Source organism: Hemicordylus capensis, chromosome 9, assembly GCF_027244095.1.
Source record: "Hemicordylus capensis ecotype Gifberg chromosome 9, rHemCap1.1.pri, whole genome shotgun sequence".
Taxonomy (NCBI): Eukaryota; Metazoa; Chordata; class Lepidosauria; order Squamata; family Cordylidae; genus Hemicordylus; species Hemicordylus capensis.
In genome coordinates, this window is record NC_069665.1 from 6785485 (window position 1) to 6813147 (window position 27663).

The window sequence follows — 27663 nt, forward strand, 5'->3', positions numbered from 1 at the left end:
CTGGTCAGAAAAATGCCTCCCTCCCCACCATGGCCATCAGAGCAGCCCTCCGAGGCCCACCAGACCCTCTCAAGCCTTTCCAAGGAGTATCTAAACACCTCACACTCCTCAGACGAGGAGGCTGTTGGCAACCTTCCTTGCTTGCTGCCCCTTGAGTTACTTTCAAGCTTACAAGGGCCGGTTTTGGGAGGGTAGTGTGGTGTATTGGTTAGTGTTGGACTAGGACTGGGGAGACCCAAGCTCAAATCCCCATTCAGCCATAATACTCGCTGGGCGACTCTCTCAGCCTAGCCTACCTCACAGGGTTGTTGTGAGGCGAAACATAACTATGCCCGCCATTAACTGGGCTCCTTGAAAGAAGAGCAAGATAGAAATGTAAACAAATAATAAACAGACCACTAAAATTAAACACCTTGGGACCCTGATCAAGGGGTCAGCGCTTGGTGCTAAGATGAAATCCTCAATCTGTTTGGATAGTTCAGCTAATAGAGATGACCAAAGCTCATCCATGCTGATGGTAACCACTCCCTGATGAAAGAAGCCTGCTCCCAGTTCTACCTTGAGCTTGGCTACCAACTTGCAGTTGCCTGGAGACACTCAGCAAAGCGGTGTGTTCAGGGGCATAACGAGGCTGGAGTGGGCCCAGAGACAAAATTTTAAAATGGGCCCCTCGCTGAGACACACACACACTCACTTCACATGTGACTTGCCTCTGGGGGGGCCCTCGAGGTGTGGGGGCCCCCAGGCAGCCGCCTCCCCTTGCCTAATGGTAGTTACGCCCCTGGGTGTGTTACCTGCCGTTCAGCACCATTAACTGTCAAGGGAACAATTTCCTGTCTCCCCTTGTCACTGTGATAAGCCCTTGACATCCGCGGAAGATTTATGCATGGAAGATGGAAAACGGAGCTGTCGAATAAGCTCAAAAATAGGAACAAGGTGGAAGGAGGAACGAGAAAAATATGGTAAAAAGGGGGCCAAGTGGATGCTTCATAATTTCACAGCCAGTCAGTGAATAAGGCCCTGCCAATATGCTGGAGGCTTGGCGAAAACAGCATGTCGTTCAGTGCTGCAAAGAGTGGGCTGGGAAGGATCTCTGCTCTCCAAGAAGCCCCCCCTGCAGGAAACCCCACACCAGCAGAACAGAGGCAATGATTTGCTCCTTCCTTGTTATTCAGAGCATCACAGAATGCAACTAGGAACCAAGCGACCCTGAATTCTCTCGTTTGCAGACCCATGAGCAGAGAGAGAAATGTTTAGTTGCTCTATCAGACAACTGATTTCTTCTGGGTGAGTTTTTCTCTTCTGCTAATCTGCAACCCCACCACTGTGTTAAACACTTTTACTTTCAAACACAAGCTCATTAGGGGGATTTTCACTCTGGCATCTCAACTCAGGGTGAAAGCTTTAGCTGGCATCTAAACTGCCATCAACCTCAACACATATACCGGTCTGGAGAGATAAGGATACCTAGTATGGGAGTGGCTGGTGTGGACTGCAAGCTCAGCAATCCTTTTGTCATTCAGCACAGGGGTCTAACCAGCTCTGCTATCCTGTTCTGATGATTCCCAGACAACCAAGCAGATTACAGGGCTCCCGCTTCATGAAAGCATCCACTCAAATTCACAAGTTCCTACAGCCAGGGGCCATCACCGAGAAGACAGCTCATTGGTGGGGGTGTGCATGGAACTTGCTCGAATCGATTTGAATTTGAATCGATTTGAATTTGAAACCAATTAACAGAGTTGAGATTCACTCAAATCAATCTGAATTTGCTGAAAGCCAAATTGAATTTGGTCAAATTCAAACGAAATTGATTCGACTTTGGGCAAATTCGAATCGATCTGAGCAAATCTCCACACTGTTCAATGGTTTCAAATTTGAAAAGATTCAGATTGTTGAGTGAAATTCATGCACATCTCTACTTATTAGATGTGGAGCACCCACACTTTGAAAGGCAGATATAGCATGCCCATTACAGTCTGGTGGCATTCCAACAAAGGAGTCACTCAGCAAGTACTTTCTGTTATTGATAGCAGGGGATCCCAGCTCTGGGTTTCCAGATGCTGTTGGACTGCCACTGCCTTCATCCCAGCCACAATGGCCAAAGGCAAAACAAGACCTCATCAGATGTGAAGGGAAGTAGTTGTTCTAGTGGGGAGAACTTTATGATGCATTGTTAACTTCATTGTGAGGAGTGACAGTTTGTGAAAACTTAAAGCTGAGGAGGTGAACACATTTGTACAGTCTAATTCAGTTTATTGGAGGGGCTCTCAAACCTGGCTCCCGAGATGTTGCGGGACTTCGACTCTCGTAATCCTCCAGCCCCACTGGATTATGGGAATTGAAGACCAACAACATCTGGGGACCCAAGTTTGAGAAACCCTGATTTATTGACTGGGCCACTGATGAAGACTAGGGATGTGCACGAACTGAGGTTCATGCACTGGTTAGGACGAGGTCTGAACCAGTTCAGCACCGCAGGGAGGGGAGTGGCGAGTGGGATCTTTTAACCAAAACGAGAGCAGGTCCTTACCTGTTCTCTGCCACTGCAGGCATCTTCCTGCTACGATGGTACTGTCCCCAAGTTCAGCAGCTATTCACAAAGCACCGAACCAGTGCATGTGGCGCCAGACCGGTGCATGAACTTCTGTTCATGCACATGCCTGATGAAGACCAGGGAAGATAACCCTAACTGGCCAAGAGTTTACTGCTGGCAAAGAGTCTACTTATTTGGACAAGAACTTGCTACCATATATATAAGTAACTGCGCGCACACACACACACTTCTTCTGTTGTTGCAAACCTGGGGAGTATTAACTGATATTTTAAAAATCATCATCATCATCATCATCAACATAGCAATACCAGGTGATAGCAGAATAGAAGAAAAAGAAATAGAAAAAATCACCAAATACAAAGATCTACAAATTGAAATTGAAAGGCTGTGGCAGAAAAAGACTAAAATAATCCCAGTGGTCATTGGCACCCTAGGTGCAAAAAAGACCTTGAAGAGCACCTCAACACCATAGGGGCCACAGAAATCACCATCAGCCAATTACAAAAAGCAACTTTACTGGGAACAGCCTATATTCTGCGACGATATCTATAATAATAACAGCAACAAAATTGATAATAAAATTCAGCATTCCCAGGTCCTTGGGAAGGACTCGATGTCTGGATAAAACAAACCAGTCAATAACACCTGTCTGACTGTGTAAACAAGAAATAATAAATAATAATAATAATTTGATTTATATACCGTCCTTCCAAAAATGGCTTAGGGCGGTTTACATAGAGACATAATAAATAAATAAGATGGATCCCTGTCCCCAAAGGGCTCTAAAAAGAAATATAAGAGAGAGACCAGCAACAGCCACTGGAGGGATGCTGTGCTGGGGGTGGATGGAGCCAGTTACTCTCCCCCTGCTAAATAAAGAGAATCACCATGTTAAAAGGTGCCTCTTTGCCAAGTTAGCAGTTATTCAAACTACCATTTGAATAAATACTCTTGTTTATTAAGGCTATAACTTTGACCTAATTTTTAAATTTTTGCTTATTGTACTGGGCCAGTTTCCCATTGTTTTTGGTTCTGTAACATGGCTCATGTATTCTCTGATGTTCTCCCTCCTCATCAGTGCAATGTCTGTATGGGAGTTCTGAGCTTGGTACCCCTCCACCTCAGCATCTCCTCTCCCTCTGAGCACAGGGCAGCAGGCTGTCTCTTGCTTTGATGGTGTTTTTAGAAACCACTGCCCATTTGCTAAAGATGAAACTGCTGCATTGAAGACGCAGTCCTCCAGAAGTTATGGCCACACTTGCAAAGGAGTGAGTTGATGCATCTTTCCCCACCTGCAATGCAGGGAGCTCTATCCTGCTGCCCTGTTAAGTAATTCTCATGAATATACATTGTCTGCCAGTATCCGGAGGCTGATGCAAAAATCAAAAGCCTGCCAGCAGCAGCAACAGAGCAGGAACAGAGAGGGAAGAAGAAATCTAGGAAGAAACCCACTTGACTTTCTTACAGTAGAGTCCTTCTTGATGCCGTTCCTTTGTTTTTGCCAAAGAAAAGGAAGAAGCAGAAGATCAAGTTCTGAACTTCTATTGCTGTTTTGATTAGAACTGCAATGTTTGATCAATTGGGTTAATGGAAAAATGTTTGACCTAATTAATTTCGCCCTGATTAATCAAGCAGCAGGTTTTGTATTTTAAAAATGTTTATTTTTAAAAATACAAATGCTAATAGAAACTGCAGCTCTTAAGTATCATAACGGAAGAGGCATTCACCTTCTCTGATACTCATGGGAACATAGGAAGCTGCCTTATACTGAGTCAGACCAGACAATACTAGCTCAATATCGTCTACCCAGACTGGCAGCGGTTTCTCCAAGGTTGCAGGCAGAAGTTTCTCTCAGCCCTATCTTGGAGATGCTGCCAGGGAGGGAACTTGGAACCTTCTGCATGCAAAGCTGGAGTGAATGTACTAAAATGAATGACAGGGAATGCCCACTGGAAAGCCCTGGTTCCTTCCAAAGGACCATAGGAACGCAGGGAATTTCTGAATGGCCAATGGCCATTTGGAAAGTCAATGCATTCCATGGCCAGCTGGAACATAGTAAGCTACCTTCTGATGGTAGATGGAGTTAGTCCATCTAGCTCAGGATTGTTTAACTCCGACTGGCAGCGGCTTCTCCACAGTTACAGGCAGGAGTCTCTCTCTCAGCCCTACCTGGAGATGCTGCCAGGGAGCACGAGCGGAGCCAGGCCAGCCACAGCCCATGTCCGGCCACAGTGGCAGCCCCACTCGTCCCATCCCCTGTTCCTGATGCCAGATGCGGGTGTGTGTGTGTGTGTGGTCTAGCTCCCGAATGGAGTCCTCCATTCAGATGCAAACCAGGGCAGACCCTGCAGAGCAAAAAGGTCAATTCATGCTTGCTACAAGAAGACCAGCACTCCTCATTCAAAAGACCCCTGGATCCAGGAAAGCAGTCTGCTGGGATACTGCTGGGTGCCAGAATATGTTTGTGGATAATAATTTTGAACAATATTTGAAAGACTTTGGTGTCATTCCCCCCACCCAGGAGACATGTCATAATATCTAGCTTCAATGTGCTTTCTTGTACTGTATTTACCCGAATTGAACATGACTCCAAATTTAAGAGGATCGCTTTAAAAAATATAAAACTTATACCTTCATTTATTCAAAAGGAATAGGACTCTCAATTTGATGACCTCCTGATTTCTAATATTTAAAAACTTGGAAAAACTTAGTCTTAGATTCAGGTAAATACAGTAATTTCAACCCCTTGCTTCTAGTCCTGCCCTCAGGAGCAACAGAGAAGGTCCATGCTTCCTTCTAGGAGACAACCCTTCAGATAGTTGTGGATTGCTGTGTCATATCCCCCCTTAATCTTCTCTTCTATGAAACACACCCAGCTCTTACAACCTTTCCTCACAGGCCTCAGTTTCCAGTCCCTTCACCTTCCTCTGTTGCCTTCCTCTGAACCTGTTCCAGTTTATCAATTGCCTCCTTAAAATGCAAAGTCCAGAACGGACAGTATTCCGAGTGAGCCCTGACCACCACAGAATAGAGTGGAATGATTGTGTTTCGTAACCTGGACACTAGGCCTCTGTTAATGCAGCCTAAGATTGCATTCGCCTTTTTAGCAGCTGCACCACACTGCTGGCTTATGGTCAACATGTTGTCCACTAGGACCCCCAGGTGCCTTTCACAGGTCCTGCGGCTTATGCTTGAACAGCCTCTCCCAGAACAGACAGCATGTTGCACACAGCTTTTCCTAGCAGGACAAAGGCTGTATTAAAAGTGACAGCAAGGTGCCGAACAGATTAAATTTACTGTGGGATGGATTAAGGGCCCGATAAATGTAACTCACCTTATCTGACTAGTCTGCTCATCAATAGCATCGACGGCACTTTCCACTGAGCTGAGCAAGGACTGGATTTGATTCGCTGTCTCCTTCAACAGGAAACGGGTCACAAATTGATCTACGTTTGTTCCTCTTTCATACACCTGAAGAAGACATCAAAAACAGTTCTCTGAAAAATGACAAGTTCCTTGAATGAACATAACCAGCTGGAAAATTCTTCTTCCCTGATCTCAGGGGTTCTCAAACTTGAGTCCCCAGAGGCGGATGGACTTCAACTGCCATCATCCCAGGTACATTTATCATACACCAGGAGCCCCTGGTGGCGCAGTGGTAAAACTGCCGCCCTGTAACCAGAAGGTTACAAGTTCGATCCTGACCAGGGGCTCAAGGTTGACTCAGCCTTCCATCCTTCCGAGGTTGGTAAAATGAGGACCCAGAAATGTTGGGGGCAATATGCTAAATCATTGTAAACCGCTTAGAGAGCTCCGGCTATAGAGCAGTATATAAATGTAAGTTCTATTGCTATTTATTTATTTCATTTCATTTTTGTATATAATTGCATGTCACCACTTTGAGAACTTTTATTGGTAAGCAGTATATAAATATCCACAGCAGCAGCAGTAGAAGATGCCAGTTGATCACCTTTTACAAATGGCAACCCTCTTATTTTGCAGCAATCTTCCCAATCCTTGAGATTTTGGCATCCAGGACAGACACCAGGTGTGGTTAGGAGCTTGGAAGAATATCTTAGATTTTCTCTCCTGCTGCCAAGAGATCTGAACCCTTTCTTTCCCCCCTCCAGGGATTGATTCACTGGCTCAGCTGTGTGTGTGTGTGTGTATATCTGACATTTAAAAAGATATATACTGTGCATTCTGCCTTGCAAAGCCAGATTCATCAGACGGCAAGGCCAATGACTCTCCACAAGCTTTCAAGACTTGGTTACCCTGGCAACATTGTCCAATTGAGTTAAAGTTGTGATGGACATCTGCCTCTTCCTGAATTTCCGCGCTCTGTTGAGAAATGATTGTCAAAGCCCAGCACTACTTGATAGCAGCTGGGTCTTTTGCAGGATGCTAGGAAACGTATGTACGATATAAAGTTTAACTACAAAATATCGTGGTTGACAGCCGCAATAAAGATTCTGTTTCTGTTTCCAGTCTGTATGATACAAAGAACTTTTGCACAGGTGCTGCACTGTATTCCTAGCAATGAGACTTCAGCCGTGCGCTCTGGAAAGTTATGTTTGCTGCGCTGCGTGAAAGAAGATATGAACACTTGCAATGAAGTGGTGTGCAGAGCTGCCCTCCTGAAATCTGTGAGTGCAGAACTGTAATAGTGTAACCCGACACAGTAAAATAACTATTCATTATCATCATTATCATCAATAGGAATGAGGACTGCTAGCAGCAGAATGTCTCGATGGAACGATCCCCTGGAAGACGAGCTGAAATCTTGCTCCTGAAGCCACCTCTCTCTCACCACCAGTGCTCACACCCATTCATAAGGGGGTGGGGTGGGGCCAGCTGCCACTGCTCCCCTCTGCAAACTTCTTTGGCCAGTTGGATCTCCAGTGTTCAGTTCACAGTACCTTGTCTTAGTTCTGCCAGTTCCCTTCCTACTTCGTGGCCTGGCCAGTTCTCCCTTACGTACTCCACTATACAGAAGTGCTCCTAGGTAATTTTGGAGCCTGGACCTAAAGGCCTTTGGAGATACACACACACACACACACACACACACACACACACACACACACACACACACACACACCCAACACACACACCTTGCTGCAAGTTAAGCATCATCCCCTACACACACACACACATCGTGATACACACAGTCATTTTAACACATCGCTTATTGAGGGCACAAACCGCAACAGAACTCACAATAATGTAAGCGTATAAAAGGTATATTTATGCAAATATGCATGAGCAGAAACATTTCAACTTAACATATTCCCATCCCACATCTTTCTTCCCCCACTTCCCCCACCCGCTCTGTCCCAGCACAACACGGGCCGGTGTCATGGCGACCGCACCATCTAGGACAGACTACAGATGTTCTGGGGGCCGGCAGGGGGTATGGAGGCCCTGGAAGTCCACCTGGAAGTCCAAAAGGAAGAGCGCCTCTGCCATTATATATCTCTCCCATTCAGCCAGCTGTTTTGAGACACTGCTGGCCCATTTGGCGGAGAGCCGGTCTTGCAGTAGGAATCAGGAGCCAGCATGGTGTAGTGGCTAGAGTGCTGGACTAGGACCGGGGAGACCCGAGTTCAAATCCCCATTCAGCCATGAAACTAGCTGGGTGACTCTGGGCCAGTCACTTCTCTCTCGGCCTAACCTATTTCACGGGGTTGTTGTGAAAGAGAAACTCAAGTATGTAGTACACCGCTCTGGGCTCCATGGAGGAAGAGTGGGATATAAATGTAAAAATCATCATCATCATCATCATCATCATAATTTCCCTTTTGCTAAGCAGCATTTGCCTTGATTAGCATTTGGATGGGTGATGGCTGTAAGGTATTCCCCTAAGGGGATGTGTTCAGAGCTCAGTGGTAGTGCATCTGCTTTGCATGCAGGAGGTCTCAGGTTCGATCTCTGGCTTTTCCCGGTAGGGCTGAGAAAGATTCCCGAAGCGCTGCTGCCAGTCTCAGTCAGTGTAGACAAAACTGAGCTAAAAGGACCAGTGGTGAGCTAGATGGACCAGAAAGGCAGCTTTCTGTGTTCCTAAACTGATCTCAGCTTAGCTTCTTTACATCTTTGACTTGGCACGCTGACTTACCAATACCTAAGCAAGCACATATATCTGCCCTATTGCCGGATTCTCCAGAGACCCTGATCCTGCAGGGGGTGTGGCAGGACATGGGGCACTTTTACAGTGGCATCTGAAGGCATTCCCTGTCCTTCATTTTAGTACATGCCCTGGAGTTTACATGATCAGATGCATGGTGTCAGCCTAATGGACTAGGAACATAGGAAGCTACTTGATACCAAGCTCTCCAAGGTTTCAGGCAGGAGTCTGAAACCTTTCCAAGCCCTACCCGGAGATGCTGCCAGGGACCGAAATTGGGACCTTCTGCGTGCAAAGCAGATGCTCTTCCACTGATCTACAGCTCCATCCCTGAATTGTCCCCCCATGTAATAGTGCCTTCCTGTGTAGCCCCACTTCCTCATGGGTGATCTGAAGGCTGAATTCAAAGGATAGTTCCTCATTCTCTGGAAATGAGCTACGAACACTGCGTCAGTCATGGTGTAAGCCCAATGCTGGATGGCTTTCATGTCCAATCCACCTGCAGGCCATTAGAATGCTGCTCTGGTCCCTTGTCAATTAACATGGCCCATGGAGACCACCAGGGAATCAGCACGCAGCATGATGTCATCTTGTGTTTTGTTTGTCTAGACTGAGCATCTTTGCAGGGGGGCAGGGGCCTGTTTTATATTTCCTGACTATACATTGCATATTGCTTGCAGGGATGTGCGGACCTGTTTGAATTCGAACCAGTTTGACAACGAACAGGCCTGGTTCAAGGGCTTGATGTTGAGCCGGCCTCAAACCCAACCTGCCCTGGTTCAGCTTGAGATCGAGCCGGACACCCCTGGCCAGTTCAGGGGTTCTAACTGTTAATTTAAAAAATAACTCACCACCTCTGGGGGTGCTGCCGTGGCCATGGGGGGGTGTCTCCAGAGGTTCCCCTCCCCCGCCAGCCTCCCCCAGTATCATGACAGCCCAGTTTGGGTGGTTTTCGGCCTGTTCTGGGCCTTTGTGTAGTTGCAGCAGCCATTTTGGAGGTCACCGCACATGCGTAAAGGACAACTGCATGACCCAGAGGCATCCCCGGAGGCGGTGAGTTAAAAATAAACAAATTAACCCCTGAACCGGCTTGAACCCGAACTGAACCAGGGGGTGTTCAGGGATGCACAAAACCAGTTTGCCCAGTTCAGTTCGAGTCCAGTTCAGACTTGAATCAAACTGGGCAACAACAACAACAATATCTAAGATGCAATGCTGACATACAATTGCCCATTTGCACACTGTACTTCTTATTCAGGGGAACTTCCCTGACTTGGTGCTAAAGCCTGATGCGACAGGGAAGCAGGAACAGTGCACATAATATAGGTGTGTCCTGCTTTGAAAAATGTCTATCCTCCTTCAAATGGTATAGATGAAAAGAATGAGTTGCATCGCTAGCTGCAAGGACAGAAGGATCAAGGCTAAGGACTGCTGCAATCTCCCAACTGCTTGTGATTCTCTTGGTCAGGGCCAGAGGGCTCACCAGGGCACATCAGTCTACCTGGAACACTGATTTGTGCAGCGTGGTGATTGGCTGATTGGTCAACCATCTCTTGGAAGGTTTTGCAGAATTTAAAGCACTAATTCCTTCCTATATGTGTATGTGTGTGAACATACATACATACATACAGTTGATTAACAAACATAATAATGTGCAAAATGTTTTGGCTTCAGCCTTCTTCAGTTGCGCTGATATTAAATGAAAGGCAGGCCTGTACAAAATTGGACCAGTAAAACTGGAAATGGTCTGATTTTACCCCGACAGGAGGGGTTCGGAGAGAGTCTGAATTTGAACTTGCATAGCCCAGTTTGATTCAGACTTTTCTGACCCCATCTGGAAAAAAATGGAGTTTCCCCGAGCTCAAAATGGCAGCAAGTTCCTGCTCTTCAAAAAAAGAAAAGGTTTTTGGGAGGGGGGGGGGGGTTTAAGCAGCTGATGGGGAACAAACACATTTCCTGCCCTCTATCTGCCCGCCTGTGCATATCTCCTTGTTTAGGAAGTTTTGTAAAGTTTTTATCATCCTGTTTTGACTCATGAGCAGATGGTTTCCGGGATTCACCTGTGATTCTTTGGTGTTACATCACTTCTCCTTCAATTCTTTGAAGTCACATCACTTTCCCTGCAGCTCTCTGGTGTTAGGTTACTTTTGGGTTCACAGGGAGTAACCACAGTTAATTCTTTAAAAAATGTTTTGTTTGTCCAACCCCGACCCCAGACTCGACTCTAATCCCAGTTCCGGTATTTAGAAGGGTCCAAAGTACCCCAAACCAACATTTGTGGGGTTGGATCAGGTTGGGTTGGACCCGATCCTGACTTTTGTGTTCAGGCACAGCCCTAAAGAAATGTCCAGTAGCTTTAGTAACTGTTATAGAAATTTAAAAGCTCCCTTCTCTATATATATGGAGAGAAGGAGAGAGAGCAAGTTATGAATGAGTCTTTGGTTACTTAAATATACAAGCATCTCTTCACAAAAGAAGAGATGCGTCTATGCTCAATTGTCACAAGAACCCCAAGGTACATTAGGCTGAGAGAGCATAATTGCTTCAAGGTTACCCCAAGAGTTTCATGGCTTAGCAGGGATTTGAAAATCCATTCAAATTGGCAGCTGTGAGCTTATAAAAACAGCACCAGAAGACAAGCACAATGCAAGCTATTTATTGGCCAAACACCATCTGGTGCAGATATGTTTTACATTGCTTCATAAATAAAGGGAGATCTCACATCTAATACTTCCAAGCATCGCGACTTCCAAAGCTTTTTGGGGTTTTTAAAAATCTGTGGTTTGGATGTGCTGGGCTTTAATCTTAGTTTAATGAGCTCCCAGATTTTAACCCACTTTCCTGCTGCTCTGCTTCCCTACCCTTGTTTGAACTATTTTATTGTGATTTTTAGTACTGCTTTGTTTTTAATGTTGTCTTATTGTGATTTACTATGGCTGCAGGAGTGTGCTGAGGGGGTGGGATAGAAATATTTTAAATACATAAATATTGGCTGACATCCAGAGCACTGAAACACTTGTGGGATGAGCAAATTTGTGGTAGTGCGTTTGCTGAGTTGCACTGAGAAAACCACCCAGACCCAGAAGTTTGGGGCGGTCTAATAATAGATATAGATATATAGAAGATATAGGTATGATATGATATGATATAATATATAAAATGGAGTTTTATATATAAAATAAAATAAAATAAAATATAAAAAATGGAGTTTAGCACAAGAGCGCTATTGTGCAAAAGTTCCCCTTAAAACAAATGAGGCATGCTTGCAGCAATGTTACAGACATGTACTGTGGTGTTTTTGGTTAACCCATTCCTTGATCCAGGCCAGAGGGGTTTTGAATGGGGGTTTAGTTATGTGTATTCCAGTCCTGGAGTAGAGGTGGGGTTAACAAACAGCCAGCAATTCCAAACCAAATCAGCCTGAACCAGCTTCCCAGTTCCAGTCAAATCAAGTCCAAATAGATAGGCCAAATCGATTTGGAAGCAGTTCACCTCTGAAGTCCCCCCACCCCATAGCAGTAATTCCTGAAAAGACTACAATTCCCAAGAAATCCTATGCCTTTCCCAAGACTTCAGCTTTAAAAAAAATCCACTTCTTGGACTCTATTGGAAGCAGAAGTGACATGTCACAGCCCTTGCCTCCTCAGATGTGGGAGCACCCAGGCCCTCTTGCAGCCTGGACAGGCTAAGTACAGGAAAGGGGAGAAGGGCAAAGATTCCTTGGCTCCAAACTGAAGCCACTGCTATTTGCTATACTCCAGGAGTCAGACCCACACATCTTGGCCCTCGGTACCCTCTTAGGTGACAAATGTTCATAGTGATTTTTGGCCATGTCTACCCCCACCTCAGAGATGGAGAAAAGGTGATAGCATTGTTGCACTTACAGCTTTCTGTGTATTCTCACCCCTGCTTCTTCTTCCCCACCCCCAAATGATTAGGGTAAAATTGTTGTCATTTTTGCAAAGAGGTATAGTATTTTATTTTTTATTTAAAAAAAAACAACACTTTTCAAAGTTTTTAGGAACATAGGAAACTGCCATATACTGAGTCAGAACACTGGTCCATCTAGCTCAGTATTGTTTTCACAGACTGGCAGCGGCTTCTCCAAGGTTGCAGGCAGGAATCTCTCTCAGCCCTATCTTGGAGATGTGAGGGAGGGAACCTGGAACCAAGATGCTCTTCCCAGAGCGGCCCCACTCCCACAAGGGGAATATCTTACAGTGCTCACATGTAGCATCCCATTCAAATGCAACCAGGGTGGACCCTGCTTAGCAAAAGGGACAATTTACACTTGCTACCACAAGACCAGCTCTCCTCTAATGCACCATTGGACATTTGACTCCTGCATTCTGATGGCCAGGACAATAAAAGCCTAATAATAACCCACCAATAGCTGAAAGTCTTGCAATGTGATCACCTCTTTCCCATTTCTAGGGGTGTAGACATTTTCCAAAATCATAATGAGCATAATGGTGGGTGGTACCAACCACCCCAGTTGGTTCATAGATTGTTATGAACTGAGCCAAACTGAAGCTGCTTCCTAATTCGAATCAAGGGCCACCTTGGAGGCAGGCTCCGAATCGAATCTGTTAATCTTTGCACACCCCTACTAAAATAACTAAAATCCACTACACTTTTACAGCAAAAGCAAATTGAGCATTTAACAGATTTTGTCTATTGATCTACAGGCTAGAAACAGTTCAAAGGAAATGTGTTCCTCACTCAGTGTTTCAGATGCATTCAGAGCGTCAGGTCATTCGCCACCATCAGTGGATACAGTACATACACAATCTTCCCAGTCTTGGTTTAATTGCTCAGTGCTCACCAATCTACAGGCCATCCATCACCTCTAATTGCCTTGGTTTCTTCCACCTTCCTTGCATGAGTTTGGAGGTCTCCTGCAAGGTCACGTCAAATCCTTTTTACAGAACTATGAGAAAAAATGTTTTCTGTTCCTATGCATTTCGGAGACTGAGGAATACAGCTTTCCCTTTTCATTTATTCTTGCCTTTAGAGCAAAATGGCAGAGGTAACAACACTTGCAGCAGAACTCCATGCATGCTTATTTGAAAGTAAATTCCAGTAGATTCACTCGGGCTTATTCCCAGGTAAGCATGCATAAAATTCCAGGCTGAAATCTTTAAATGCACTCTATGTCATAATCTGTCGTATTCAAGTTGAGTCTTTCTCCACTTGTGCTCCAGTCATCTACTTTGCCGCTTCAGCCCCCGTAGATCTTCCATAAACCAAGGGGCCAGTTTTGAAATGGTTTGGAGAGGATGCTTAGGAACCATCATGGTGACTGCCATGGTGAATTGGCTATTCCAATTCTCCACCAGGGCATCAACAGGATCACTGGCAGAGCCAACACCAAATCCTTCCAAGTCTTCTTGGAATCCTATTGGATCCAATAACCGTTTTGGGCAGACGATTCTAATAGGCCCCTCGCCCCTGCATATGTGGCATGTGATTGTTAGTTCAGTCAACGGCCCATGTTATCTTGAATTGTCAGTTTTATCGAACTTTGTGGGAGAGATATAGAACTCCTTTTTTAACAGCATACCCCAGTTGTTCTGAGCAGTTCTATCTGGAATTACTTTTGACGGACCGTTGGATGCAGTATCTTATAACGTGGCGAAGTTTTGTTTTTCATTCTGGCTAACAAGACTAGGATAAGAAATGTTGAGCAGCGAGATATGGGGTTGGATTGAATTAAATTTTAGATTATTACAATGCATGGAGGGCTCTGTTTTATGTAACAGATGAACTCGGGTGTAAGGGTTCTGTTTTATGTTTCAACAGTTTATTATTTTATTTGACCAAGTTTGCTTTTATGTAAAGCTCACTTTTATGTTAAGTTTTTGTACTTTGTGTTTTGCTGGTCAAATGACCGTAACAATAAAGATTTGTAAGTCCAACCTTAACCAGATGGTGGTCCATGCATGACAGTGGGGAAATCACAGGGGTCCCCACCCACAGAACACTACCCTGATCCGAGTAAAAGACCAGATCAAGCGTGTGACCTGCAACGTATGTCAGTCCAGAGACTAGTTGGGATAGGCCCATAGTTGTCATGGCTGCTATGAACTCCTGAGCCACCCCGGACAAATTGGTCCCGAAGTGAATACTGATGTCTCCCAGCACCCAAAGTCTGGGAGAATCCAACGCCAGCCCCGTCAGGGATTCTGTTGGGCAGTGGGGTAATCGGTACACCAACAGAAGTCCCAGTCTATCCCTGGTCCCCAAACTTAAGTACACACATTCAATATGATCAGATACTTCAACAGGGATCCTGGTAAGGGAGATGTTATAGACCACAGTCACTCCACCTCCCCGCCCACGTCCCCTTATCTGCTCCTCTACAGAGTATCCTGGAAGGAGAAGCTGGGACCAGACTGGGCCACAACCCTCTCCCAACCAAGTCCCTATGATGTGCATCAAGTCAGCCCCTCTATGCATAATCCGATCATGGATGAGTTCTAATTTATTCTGGACTGACCTGGTGTTACAAAGGAGCAAGGTGAGGCCCTGTGGGTGGTTGGCAGTGCCCCCTGAGGTCAAAGAGCTGCCTGGACAGCCGGAAGGGCAAAGAGCTATTCCATTTTTGATTTCCCTTTCTATGGAACGGCCTGCTGTCCTGCCAACGTTACTTCTTCTATGCCCCCCCCCACCACCACCAGAATAGCTGCCCCATAGTCAATGGACACATCTCCTGTCTCCCCATCTCCAGGCAGACCCAAACACATTAAAGACTAACTTAACCCAAGACTCAGTAACGAAAGCTGGCTAGACAGCTGCTACAGCTCCTAAAATAGCCATAAAGGGAAATATTGTGCCCCAGCCCTCAGTCCCACACCAAAGGCTGGCCCCCTTTGGCGGCTGACTTTAGTGGCCACCTACAGGCCAGCCGTGCCACCAGCCACAGCCACCTTCCTTATAAACCTCCAGAACCTCTCTTCTCATGGGGGACTCTGGGCAGGGCTGGTGTAGTCAGTCAGTGCCCACAGGTGTTAGTGGTCAAGCACTCAGGAAGGGAGAACCCCAGTTAGGCTGAGGTGATCTTCAAGCTGTCCCAGGCAGCAAACAAAGGGTGGGGTGGTGTGGGGTGGGGTGGTGTGGGGCAGCCTGCTGTAAATCTCCTGGCAGTCTGGCAAAGGAGATGCACTGGCAAAAGTCAAGGCCTCTCACTCACCCCCTCCGGTCTTCTCAGATGCTGCCAGAAACATTGATAAAGTTTTAAAAGGGTAACCAATGGTCTCACTTCTGAGTCAAGTTGTGCCGAACTGTGCTGTTAATTAATTGGTTGCATTAACCGGCTCAAAAGTTTTTGATGGTCTAAAAAGGTGCCCTCAATTAATCAGGCAACACGTTTCACCAAAACGGTTTGATACAAGTCGTAATAGTCCGAAGTTGCTGGCTCACCCTGCCTTATTTTCTACACTGATTGGCAGCTGCTCTTCAACATTTTAGACAGGACATCCCAGGCTTACTTGAAGGTGCTGCTGCCGGGGATTGAACCTGGGACCTTCTGTATGCAAAGTGAGTGCTCGGCCTCTGAGCTACAGCCCTTTCCCCAACAGTCATGCAGTGTTAGTATGGATGTCAGCCAGTCCTGTATCCCTACCACAGCCCCTCAGAAGTCAAGGGCAGCAAGGCGGTGGAGAGCTGGAGTCCTCTGAAAAGGCACAACCGCCATGGATGGAGAGGTTTCACACAAAAAGGACCGCAAGGCTGGAAGAGGGGCTTTGTGTTTGGAGCGCCAGCTCTTTTTAATAACGAAACTAAGATAATAACAGGGTATGGCGATATCACTCATTATAATTTATTTGAACACACGCACGGGCAATCTGAATAATCAAAGTTCCATACATGCAAATTGCTTTGGGTTTATGACAGAGAAGATTAACGAAGGTCCGTTGTTATGGCAACCCATGGAGGCTCACGGATTTCAGAAGAAGCAAGGGCAAGTCTCCCACCTTTCTATTTAAAACAGGGCCCAAAAAGAAAGGAAGGAATTGCAACGCATACCAAGAAGTGCCTACACAGTCAAATTAATTCAGGAAGCGAAATGCACATCCTGTTCATTCTTCCTATTTTGCCACAAGATCTAACCTTAGATAACTATTACAATGTTGTTGCTGTTGACAACAATAAATTAAACCACCACCACAAGAAATAAATAATAAACATGGCTGGAGGTGGCAAGGTTAACCAGCCGTCCCTCCCTGCCAGAGGGAAGAATGCTCAAGAAGGCAGCCTTTTGTTGGCTTTTGATAAGAAAAGAAAACACCTGGCGGGCGGGGAATCCACACATCTGCTGAGCAGAGCTTGTTGAGATTGACTAGGTTGAGATTTGGATCAGGAAGAGGAGGGAAGAAAATGACACAGTCCCAAAAAGCCAAGGGGGGAAAGGAGGGGGGATTCCTAAAGACGCTGAATAAGTGTTATTCAATTCTTTATCCAGTTATTGCCCAATGCATTTCAAACTGAAAATGCTTTTCTCAGAGACAGTTGTACACTGTAGTATCTTTTGGGGGGATTTTATCTCACACCAGCAGGACAGACACAGATATTCTTGCTGATTATTTTTTTTAGCTCGAAACGCATCAGGCAATAATTGAATAAACAATTGAATAACATTTGTTCAGCATTTTTGGGAATTCCCTCCCACTAGAGATGTGCCCCAAACCGGCCAGACTGGTTCGGTTGAAATCACCAGATTTGAGCCAACTCAGCCTAGCTCGGTTTTGGTTCCAGTCGAACCAGACTCAGACTGGTTCGGGGTCTACTGGTAAAGGGGAATCCAGTGAGGCAAATGTGGTCACACAAATGGACCTCTGTGCATGTGTGGAGGTCACTAAAATGGTCCCCGCATGTGCACAGAGGCCCAAACCGGGCTGAAGACCTGAATCAGGCCACACTTTGGGGAGGCCAGTGAGGGTGGGGGGAAGCCTATTGGTTTACGAATATCTTTTTAATATATATTTCTATATACAAAGTTCATTTGAAATACATTTCCTGGCTATTCCTATTCCTGTTAATAGAAAAACACACACTTTATTTATTTATTTAAGTTTAGTTTTTAAGTGGTTTTTTAATTTCTATTTTGGGGGTGTATTTTTGTTGAAATTTTTATAAGGTTCACTGTATGTTTATTAAACTACTCTATTTTTGAAGACGAAAAGTGACTAATATATCTATAGAAGCTAGAAATAGAACATAGACGGTCATGAGACATTCAGATCCGAGTTTCAGGTTCCCCCTTTGGGTGGGGCTCCCAGCAATTGGAAAACTGTGAAGTAAGTGGTGTGATTGTTTTCAGGGAGGTTTCTAACACTTGATTAGCCTGTTGTACTTCAGGGGATTTAGCCTTTCAGGGGCCAACTAGCAAAGCCTAGAGAAAATTACAGTTGTTAAAAATATATACAAAGATAGCAGCAATTTAATGGAAAGGTCATTCCCTGATATTTGAAGCTTTAGAGTGTTTATGCCAATGAAGCAAGTCTGCTCTAACACTTGGCATTAAATCTCAAGGCTACAAATTCTCCATGATTTGTGTTTTCCAGAACTTCCCCATTTACCAGAGAGCTCCTTATGGATATTTAATTAACAAAACTTGTTTGCAAGCAGACGTTAACTGGAGAAACGGTGGCTCGTGCCTCTTAGAGTTGGCTCAAAACAAACTTGCTCCAAAAAGTTCTCTTCTGTGAGTGCTGATGTGGGATATTCTCTAGATATTCTATGCAAATATCCTGAAGTTTCAATATTTCATGAGACAATCTTTTTACAGTATTTGACAGCATATTTGGCAGAGCTGCTGCTGCAGCACAGAAAAGTTAATTGACTCAGGAAGGCCGTCGGTTGAATCTTGTCCCCGCAAGGAGGGGCGACACTTTCATGAGGCAAGGTGAGACAGTCACCTCTGGTGGCAGATTCCTGGGGCACCGTCATGTAGTAATCTCCCCCTCTCGTCCAATGACCATAGCAGCTCATTGGGACTGATTTGCCCCTTGCAAGGAGCACCTCCTTACACATCCTTTGGAAACATGAAGAGCCACAAGAGGGCTGCTGCAAACTTTCCCACTGCCACTCTTTGGACTGATTTGACCCTTGCAATGAGTACTCCTTGCAAAGCTTGCAAGAAGCATGCAGAGAGAAGAGGTGGCAGCTGGCAACTGTCCCTCCCCCCCCCCCTGTCATGACACTTTCAAAGCTGGCAAAGGTTGGTTTTGATAGGGGACTGGCCCCCACCAGGGTAGCACTGGGTGCCTTGCCTGGCCCCACTTCATTGTGGGTCACCGCGGCTGCTACGAACTCACTCGGAGACATAGGCAAGTCTCCCACTCAGCTACACGAGGATAAGAATATTGACCTAAAGATAACAAGTCAAATCTTTATCGTTACGGTCATTTGACAATATCGTGAGCATAAAGTGCTTCCAACCATCTGAAAATGCTGAAATAAGAGCCTCCCCATCTCATGACTTTTTAAAAGTCCCTAAGGACTCATTTTTTCACCCAAGCTTTTTAACTTGACTGTGGTTTTCAATGGCTTTAAGGTTTCCATTTTAATTTGTTTTATGTTGCAAATTGCCCAGAGAGGGAAGTTAGTGGTGGTCTACAAATCTGAGAAACAAACAAAAAGTGCTATATTGGTAATGATCAGTGACATATGCTAAATATTATAGCGTTTGACAGCTCAGGACATTTCTGAATGCAATATTTGGGACATAAGATGCTGCGGCAATTCTTTGTGCTCTTTTCTTTTCGCCAGTCTACGACTGTAAGAACAGTATTCATTCATTCAACTCATTCATTCATTTCAAGTGTTATGCCCACCAAAATCAAAACAGAGCCAGCATGGTGTGGTGGTTAAAATGCTAGACCAGGGCGGAGGAGACCCGAGTTCAAATTTGTGCTCAGCCATGAAACTCACTGAGGCTGTTTGAGCAGCCAGGCCTGGCCTTGGCTGCCCATGAGAACCACCGGGGTCCACACAGATCCCAACGGTGCCGTGGCGCCAAACCCAGTGCCAAAGCCCGGCTCTTAGTCAAGGTTGAGGGCACAGTTGCGCCCTTAACCCAGCTGCTGGGATCGTGTGTCAGTGTGGGCTACTTATAGCTTACGCTGACACAGGGACAAGAGTCTAGAGCAGGGATTCTCAACGTTGAGTCCCCAGATGTTATTGGACTTCAACTCCCATAATCCCCAGCCCCAGTGGCCTTTGGTTGGGGATTATGGGAGTTGAAGTCCAATAACATCTGGGGACCCAGTGATGAGAATCCCTGGTCTGGAGCATCTGACCCCTAGGGGAATCTCCCAGTGCATCACATTCAGCGGTCAGTGCTCTGCGGGATACTTGGAGGCTGGGATAACCTCAGAGCGATCCTCACTGTGTGGAGCAGCGTAGATCATGTGGGAGCACACTCCGCCCTCCCACCAAGCACAGGATGATCTTCTGCAGGGAAGGCAAGGGTTGTGAAACCTTCCCTCGGCCGCCTGCCCACCCAGGAGGTCATATGAATGGCCCCACTGAGTGACTCAGTCACTTATCCCTCAGCCTAACCTACCTCACAGGGTTGTTGTGAGAGGAATCGTAACCATGTACACTGCTCTGGGCTCCAGAGGAATAGCAAGATATAAATGTATGTATGTATGTATGTATGTATGTATGTATGTATGAATAAATAAGTAAATAAATGAATAAATGAGGAAACGCCAACCAGCCTAAACTACATCTAGCATTGCATCAGCATGCAACGAAGTCCTGACAGCTGCTTGGGGAGATTTCCCTACATTTCAAATATTTGCACATACTCATTTTAGCTACACTCCACAGTGATCAACAGATGTTAACCAGAAACTGCCTTTCATAGATGCCGCTTCTTGTTGCAGCTGCTTCACTTCTAACACCCAGCTCTGCAGAGCGATCTGTATCTCACAACTGGCACGGTGTCTTTCCGCCTCAACCTTCACTTTGAGTTATTTTCTCTGACATGAACAAGGCCCGCGCAATATTGCAAAGAGAAGGATTGTTACTTTGAAGCCATCGTGAGGATAAACAACCCATCCTTTTTCGCTTTGTAGAAGCATGGAGGAATATGCTGCTGCCACCGGCAATTAGATGCTTCATGCCAAGCAAGGTCTTGGTGAGTGCCTGTCACCTGCAAGGCATTTTGCATGAAGCTAGCCTTAGCTACCTTCAGAGACAGCTCATTTGAGATCATACGGATATTTCCAAGCATTCACTTGGATGTGCTGTGAGTCATAGTTTGGAGCAAGGTTGGAGGTGGGCCGTAGCTCAGTCATAGACCCCCTGCTTTGCATGGAGAAGATCCAAGCTTCGTTTGAAGCACCTCCACGTAGAGCTGGGAAGGACTCTTGCCTGAAACCTTGGAGAGCTGCTGCCGGTCAATGCAGACAATACTAGGCTAGATGGACCAAGGGTCTGACTCAGTATGAAGCAGCTTCCTATGTTCCGATGGAGCAAGGCAAAAGGTAGAGAGGAAGACGGCGAGATCAGAGCAGAGTTCTCACAGAGGTAAATAAACCCATGCCTGGATGGTACCCCTGGTAACTGAGCAAACAGGCACCTTTTGAAGTGGTGATTCTCTTGTACTTAGCACGGGGAGAGCAACCGGCCCAACCCAGCCCCAGCACAACATCCCTTTGTTGGATGGTTGTTGCTGGTGTCTACCTTGTGTTGCCTTTTAGACTTCTGGGTCAGAGAGTCATCTTATTTACTCATTTTTCTATGTCAACTGCTTCGAGAACTTCTGTTAAGATGTGGTATATCAATATTCACAGTCATACTACTTCACATTCCGGGTAGAGACTCATAGGACCGAATGGCCCTCCACCCCCGTAAAACTCCTTGCACATAGAAAACTAACTTGTCAGGGAGAAGGCTAAGCTAGAACCCTTGCTGCTCCCTAGCTTTCCATGCACAAGTAATTTGCTTTTAGTACAGAGTCACATTCAGCTGTGAACTCTAACCCTTGTGCTGTTTAAAGCAGGGCTGTGGTTGCACTCCCGTTGCTGTTGAACTACAGCTCCCATGATCCCCAGTGTCGCTGGGGATGATGGGAGCTGTAGTTCAACAACAGCTGGAGAGCCAAAGTAGCCAAACCCTGGTCTAAAGGTGTTGCCCACTCAGACAACAGCAGGCCTAGGGATGTGTGAACTGGCTTGACCACCAGCCAGTTCGCCATTGAACTGGTCCGGCTCAAGGGCTTACCTTCGAGTCGGACCGGGCCCGGTTCAGTTCAAGGTTGAGCTGAACCCAAAATGGCCACCACAAGTGCAGAGAGGCCTAGAATGGGCTGGAAACGGCCTGAACGAGGCCATTTTGAGACCGGGGGGAGCTGGTGGTGGAGGGGGAACCACCAGAGGCCACAGCTGCAGCCCCCAGAGGTGCTGAGTGTTACATTTTTTTTAAAAAAAACTTTAGTACCCCCGAACCGGTTTGAATTCTAGCCAAGCCAGCGGGGGTCTGTGCGGGAGGGCAAAACCAAAGAGGCCCAGTACTGTCTGAGTCTGGTTTGGACTCAACAAAACCAGGCAAACCGGTTTTGTGCGCAGGGGTGGCCCATCTGAACAGCTACATTTTCTCCAGCTTTCTGAAGCGCAGTAGAGAAGGAGCCTGGAGGGTGTTCTTGGAGCCCGATAAAGGAGCAATGATGAGGTGGAGAGCTGGTCTGGTGGCAGCGCGTCTCCTTGGCTAAGCAGGGTCCACTTAGGCTTGCATTTGGATGGGTGATGACATGTGAGCATGGTGGCATGGTCAGAGAGTCCCCTGAAGACAGAGCTGCTCGGCTTCAGCCCTCCTGCAGATGCTGGCCTACAACTCCCACCATCCCTGTTGATTGGCCACTGTGGCTGTGGATGCTGGGAGCTGTAGTCCAAAGACAGCTGGAGGGCTGGAGTTGAGCAGCCCTGCCTTAAGGGATAGGTCTGTAGATCAGTGGTATAGTATGTGCTTTACATGGAGAAGGTCCCGGCTTCAGTCCCTGGCAGCATCTCCAGGTAGGGTGGGAAAGACTCCTGACTGAAACCTTGGAGAAGCCACTGCCAGTCTGTGTAGACAATACTGAGCTAGATGGACCTACCGTGTTTCCCCGAAAGCAAGACAGTGTCTTATATTAATTTTAGCCCCCAAAAATGCACTAGGGCAATTAGCGGTACATCAGAAATTACTGCTAGGTCTTACTTTCGGGGAAACAGTATATTTATTTATTTATTTTATTTAGCATATTTCTACACTGCCCCAAACACAAGTTCTCTGGGCAGTTCACAAGACAATAAAAACAACCAATAAAAAGATCAACACACCTCAACAATTAAAATGTGAAAAGTTAAACCCATTAAAACACAATTAAAACACAATTAAAACAATGTCTAATTAAAAGCCTGGGTGAACAAATGCGTCTTGACTGCCCTTTTAAAAGTTGTAAGAGATGGGGACGCTCTTATTTCAGCAGGAAGTGTGTTCCAAATCCTCAGGGCAGCAGTGGAGAAGGCCCATCCCTGAGTAGCCACCAGACGAGCCGGTGGCAACTGCAGACGAACCTCTCCAGATGATCTCAATGGGAGATACAATTCATAGCAAAGAAGACGTTCTCTTAAATACCCAGGGCCCAAGCTGTTTAGGGCTTTATAGGTTATAACCGAAACCTTTTACTTTGCCTGGAAACTTAACAGCAGCCAGTGTAGATCTTTTAAGATAGGAGTGATATACTCCTACGCACACAGAAGTCTACAACTAGACTGTAAGGCTGTGGATTGCAAGAGGGGGAAAAACAAAGCTTTTCAGGAGCTTATTCAACCCATCCCTCTATTAAGGTTCCGACATACGGGATTTCCAAACAGACAGCACCTCCTCATGCAAGACTCCCTCCTTTGAAGACACATGAAAAATGTTTGCAAGCAAGACCAATATGCTGGGAAAATCCATCTGACTAAAAACCCACAATCCTCTGAAATCACATCACTGTGGGCACGATTATCAGGTGTGACTTGCAGCAATGAATCCTCTGTATGAACAAGCCAGAAAGGAAATAGAATTATCTCTGCTACAGAGAGCACCATACATATAGCCAAAGAAGCTACCCAGGGACAGAGCACATTTCTTGCATAGGCAGGCTCATATCTGGAAATGAAAGAAAAGAAAAATCTCCACCTGATCGTCTATGATTTTCCTTTCCCTTGTCATTGATGGAAACGCTGTGTGTGCATGAGAGGAGTAGCAAATCTACAGACACCAGTCCGTACTGACTGCAAGCACCTATGGTGGGGAAGGGGAGGTAACAGTGCACCTTTCTCATTACTTCTCCATAAGGCTAGTTCACATGACCATTTGGAGGTGGGTTGCAGGGTTGGAGAGCTCCTACTGCATTACCAGCACATGGCCAGAACCTCGGTGGAACATAGGAAGCTGCCATATACTGAGTCAGACGATTGGTCCATCTAGCTCAGTATGGTCTTCACAGACTGGCAGCGGCTTCTCCAAGCTTGCAGGCAGGAATCTCTCTCAGCCCTACCTTGGAGATGCTGCCAGGGAGGGAACTTGGAACCTTCTGCTCTTCCCAGAGTGGCTCCATCCCCTAAGAAGGGGAATCTCTTACAGTGCTCACACTTCTAGTCTCCCATTCATCTGCAACCAGGGCAGACCCTGCTTAGCTAAGGGGACAAGTCATGCTTGCAACCACAAGACCAGCTCTCTACTCCAACACACAGCTAAGCCAGTCCATTGTTGAAATTGGGAACTGCAGGCCTCAGCCCGCCATGAAGAATCCTCAGCAGCCTCGCATGCCTTCCCAGCATGCTTTGTACAGCAGGCTGGAAAGCTTCATGATGTCAGTGGCTGCCCTCAAGTTGGCCATGCAGGAGCGCATATATATATATATATATATATATATATATATATATATATATATATATATATCACACACACACACACACACACACACACAACATATACATACACATAAACACACTAGCTGGGCCAGGCACAGAACATCTGCGCCTCCGGCCAGCCCACCCACCACCATTTTTTCCTCCCCCCTGCTGGTACGCCTGGCTTTTTGGCCAGCCAGCCACTTCTCTCCCCGACCACCTGCTTCTTGCCCCCCCCCCGCTTTCTGGCCGGCCAGCCTGCTACCTCTCCCCGCACCCACTTATCGCTCCGCCATGCTTTTTGGTGGGCGGGCGGGCCAGCTGGCCCGCCTCCTCTCCCCCGCCTGCTTCTTCTCCGCCCCATCCCTGTGTTTTCTGGTTGGCGGGCTGGCCAGAAAGCCGGCCTGCCACCTCTTCCCACCTGCCCGCCCACTCCTGGTAGTCACTGCCAACTCCCGCCGGCCAGGCCAAGTCGGCCTGCTGCCGCCTTCTCCTCCTGGTGGCTGGGCCGCCTGTGGGTGGCTGGGCTGCCCGCCTGCTGCCGCCTCCTGTTCCCGTCGTCGGGCCCAGCCCGCCAGCATCCCTATTTTCTCCCCCATCCCCATCGCTAATGCTATCCAGCAGCTGCTCGCAAACTCTCGTGAGAGCTGCCACACATGAGATTAGTGACGGGAACGTCTAAGAGAAATAAATATATAGGAGATAGATTGTCTCTGCTCTGTTGGGCTTTATTGTTGCATTGGTGTGGTTCTATTCAAGACTGCTTTATAATAGTTCAATTATGCTTCATGTGCTTGTTCTTCTATTTCTGCTAAGCTGCACTGTGGAGCTGGATCGCTGGAGAGGCAGGGCATAAATATTTGAAATAAACAAGCCACCAAATTGGGACGTATTATCAGGACTTTGGCTGGCTACTATGCAGTTCCCGAGCAACCGATTCTACCCCTCACAGCACTAGAGCATAAAGCCCTGTCCATGGTGCTGAACCTCTAATCCTTTCTCAGAAATATATATTAGGGGTGTGCAATTCGGATTTTCGGTGTTTTGATTCGGATCTGAACTGAAACACCCCCGTTCTGTTTTGTATCCGAATATGGCCCGTCCGAATCACCCCTGATTCGATTCGGATCTGAATTAATCCGAATCCGAATTGATTTGGATTAAAAAAAGGGTCCTGGGGCCAAAAAAGTGGGGTGGGGTGGTAGTGCCTAATGGGTGGAAGCTACCACCCAAATTGCAGAGGGATTGAGCAGAGGGCTGATTTTTGGTGAATTTTTGAAGTTTTAGTGTCTTTGGGTCAGATTGGGGGATCTGGGCCAAAAGAGTGGGGTGGGGTGGTATTGCCCAATGGGTTGAGGCTACCACCCCAATTTCAGAGTGATTGGGCAGAGGGCTGATTTTTGGTGAATTGTTGAAGTTTATGCGTCTTTAAGGTTTTTCCCCACTAGGTATAATGGAGGGTGTATCGCTTCATGTCGGGGGGAAAGGGGTGGCCCAGAGCTGTGTGGGGTTGGTGGTAGTGCAGGGTAGGGGCAAGGAAGCTACCAGATTTTTTTCAAAGGATTTGGGCAGAGGGCTGAATTTTGGTGCATTATTGAAATTTACGCGTCTTTAAGGTTTTTCCTCATAAGCTATAACGGAGCTTTCAGCAGCCCCATAAGTGCACTTGGGGGGTGCTGGGGTGGCCCAGAGCGAGTGGTGGTGTAGTGCACATAGGGTGCCAACCACCCCCATGGGTTTCTAACCCATGGGGTACAGGGTTCTGTTGTTTCTGAGGTATTCTGAGTGTGGTTTCTATGATAGCAAATGAGATTTTCAATGAGACACCATGAATCCACTCTAATTTGCTATCATAGAATCCACACTCAGAATACCTGAGAAACAACAGAACCCTGTTCCCCATGGGTTAGAAACCCATGGGGGTGGTTGGCACCCTATGTGCACTACACCACCACTCGCTCTGGGCCACCCCAGCAACCCCCAAGTGCACTTATGGGGCTGCTGAAAGCTCCATTATAGCTTATGAGGAAAAACCTTAAAGACGCGTAAACTTCAACAATTCACCAAAAATCAGCCCTCTGCCCAAATCCTTTGAAAAAAATCTGGTAGCTTCCTTGCCCCTACCCTGCACTACCACCAACCCCACACAGCTCTGGGCCACCCCTTTCCCCCCGACATGAAGCGATACACCCTCCATTATACCTAATGGGAAAAAACCTTAAAGATGCGTAAACTTCAACAATTCACCAAAAATCAGCCCTTTGCCCAATCACTCTGCAATTGGGGTGGTAGCCTCCACCCATTAGGCACTACCACCCCACCCTTCTGCCCCAGATCCCACATTATGCCCCCAATCTGACCCAAAGACACTAAAACTTCAGAAATTCACCAAAAATCAGCCCTCTGCTCAATCCCTCTGCAATTGGGGTGGTAGCCTCCACCCATTAGGCACTACCACCCCACCCCATTCTTTTGGCCCTGGGACCCGAAATTCAAGTAGACATCACATCAGACTTTTTTGCATTGAAGTCAATGGGAGGCAAAAAGGCAGGAAATTCAAGTAGATGTCGTTCTGAAAATGGAGGGGGAAGAAGAAGGCACTTTTTGGGGCACAAAATGGAGGTCCGAAACACCGAATATTTCAGATCCGAAACAGGGGTGATTCGGTTCGGATCAAAAAATTTTCGGAAATCGTCGGGGGTGATTCGGTTCGGCTCTGAATCACCCGAAATTGGCCGTTTCGGGTACAGATCATTCTGTACCCGAAACGTTTCGCACATCCCTAATATATATGCGATAAACAGATTATGACCCCATCAGGAAAGAATGCTTTCTTCACATACAGAAAAAAGAAATTTTCCAGGTTTCCTTTTCCTTTTTGGCAGGTTGGGGGGTGGGGAGTACAGATTAGGAGACTGCCGAGAAAATCAAAGCAAAAAGTACATGGTCACAATGTTGCTAAAATAGGCTTATTTTTACAACATGCAGCTGTCCCAAAAGATGCAGCTTTTGGGACAGAGAAGGAAACGGAGAACAAAAAGGTTTGTGCACTACCACACAAAACAATCTTTGAAAGAGATTTTTCTGCACAA

The 27663-nt window shown here is 46.5% G+C and overlaps 1 protein-coding gene across 1 annotated transcript in view; it reads right to left on the bottom strand.

Moving 5' to 3' along the window:
* Window positions 1–27663, bottom strand: part of NECAB2 (N-terminal EF-hand calcium binding protein 2) — a 215989-nt gene that overhangs the window by 31951 nt on the left and 156375 nt on the right. Inside the window, exon 6 of the mRNA XM_053271119.1 lies at window positions 5892–6028. Within this exon, the coding sequence (XP_053127094.1) occupies window positions 5892–6028 (137 nt within the window). The remainder of the gene's footprint in view (window positions 1–5891; window positions 6029–27663) is intronic.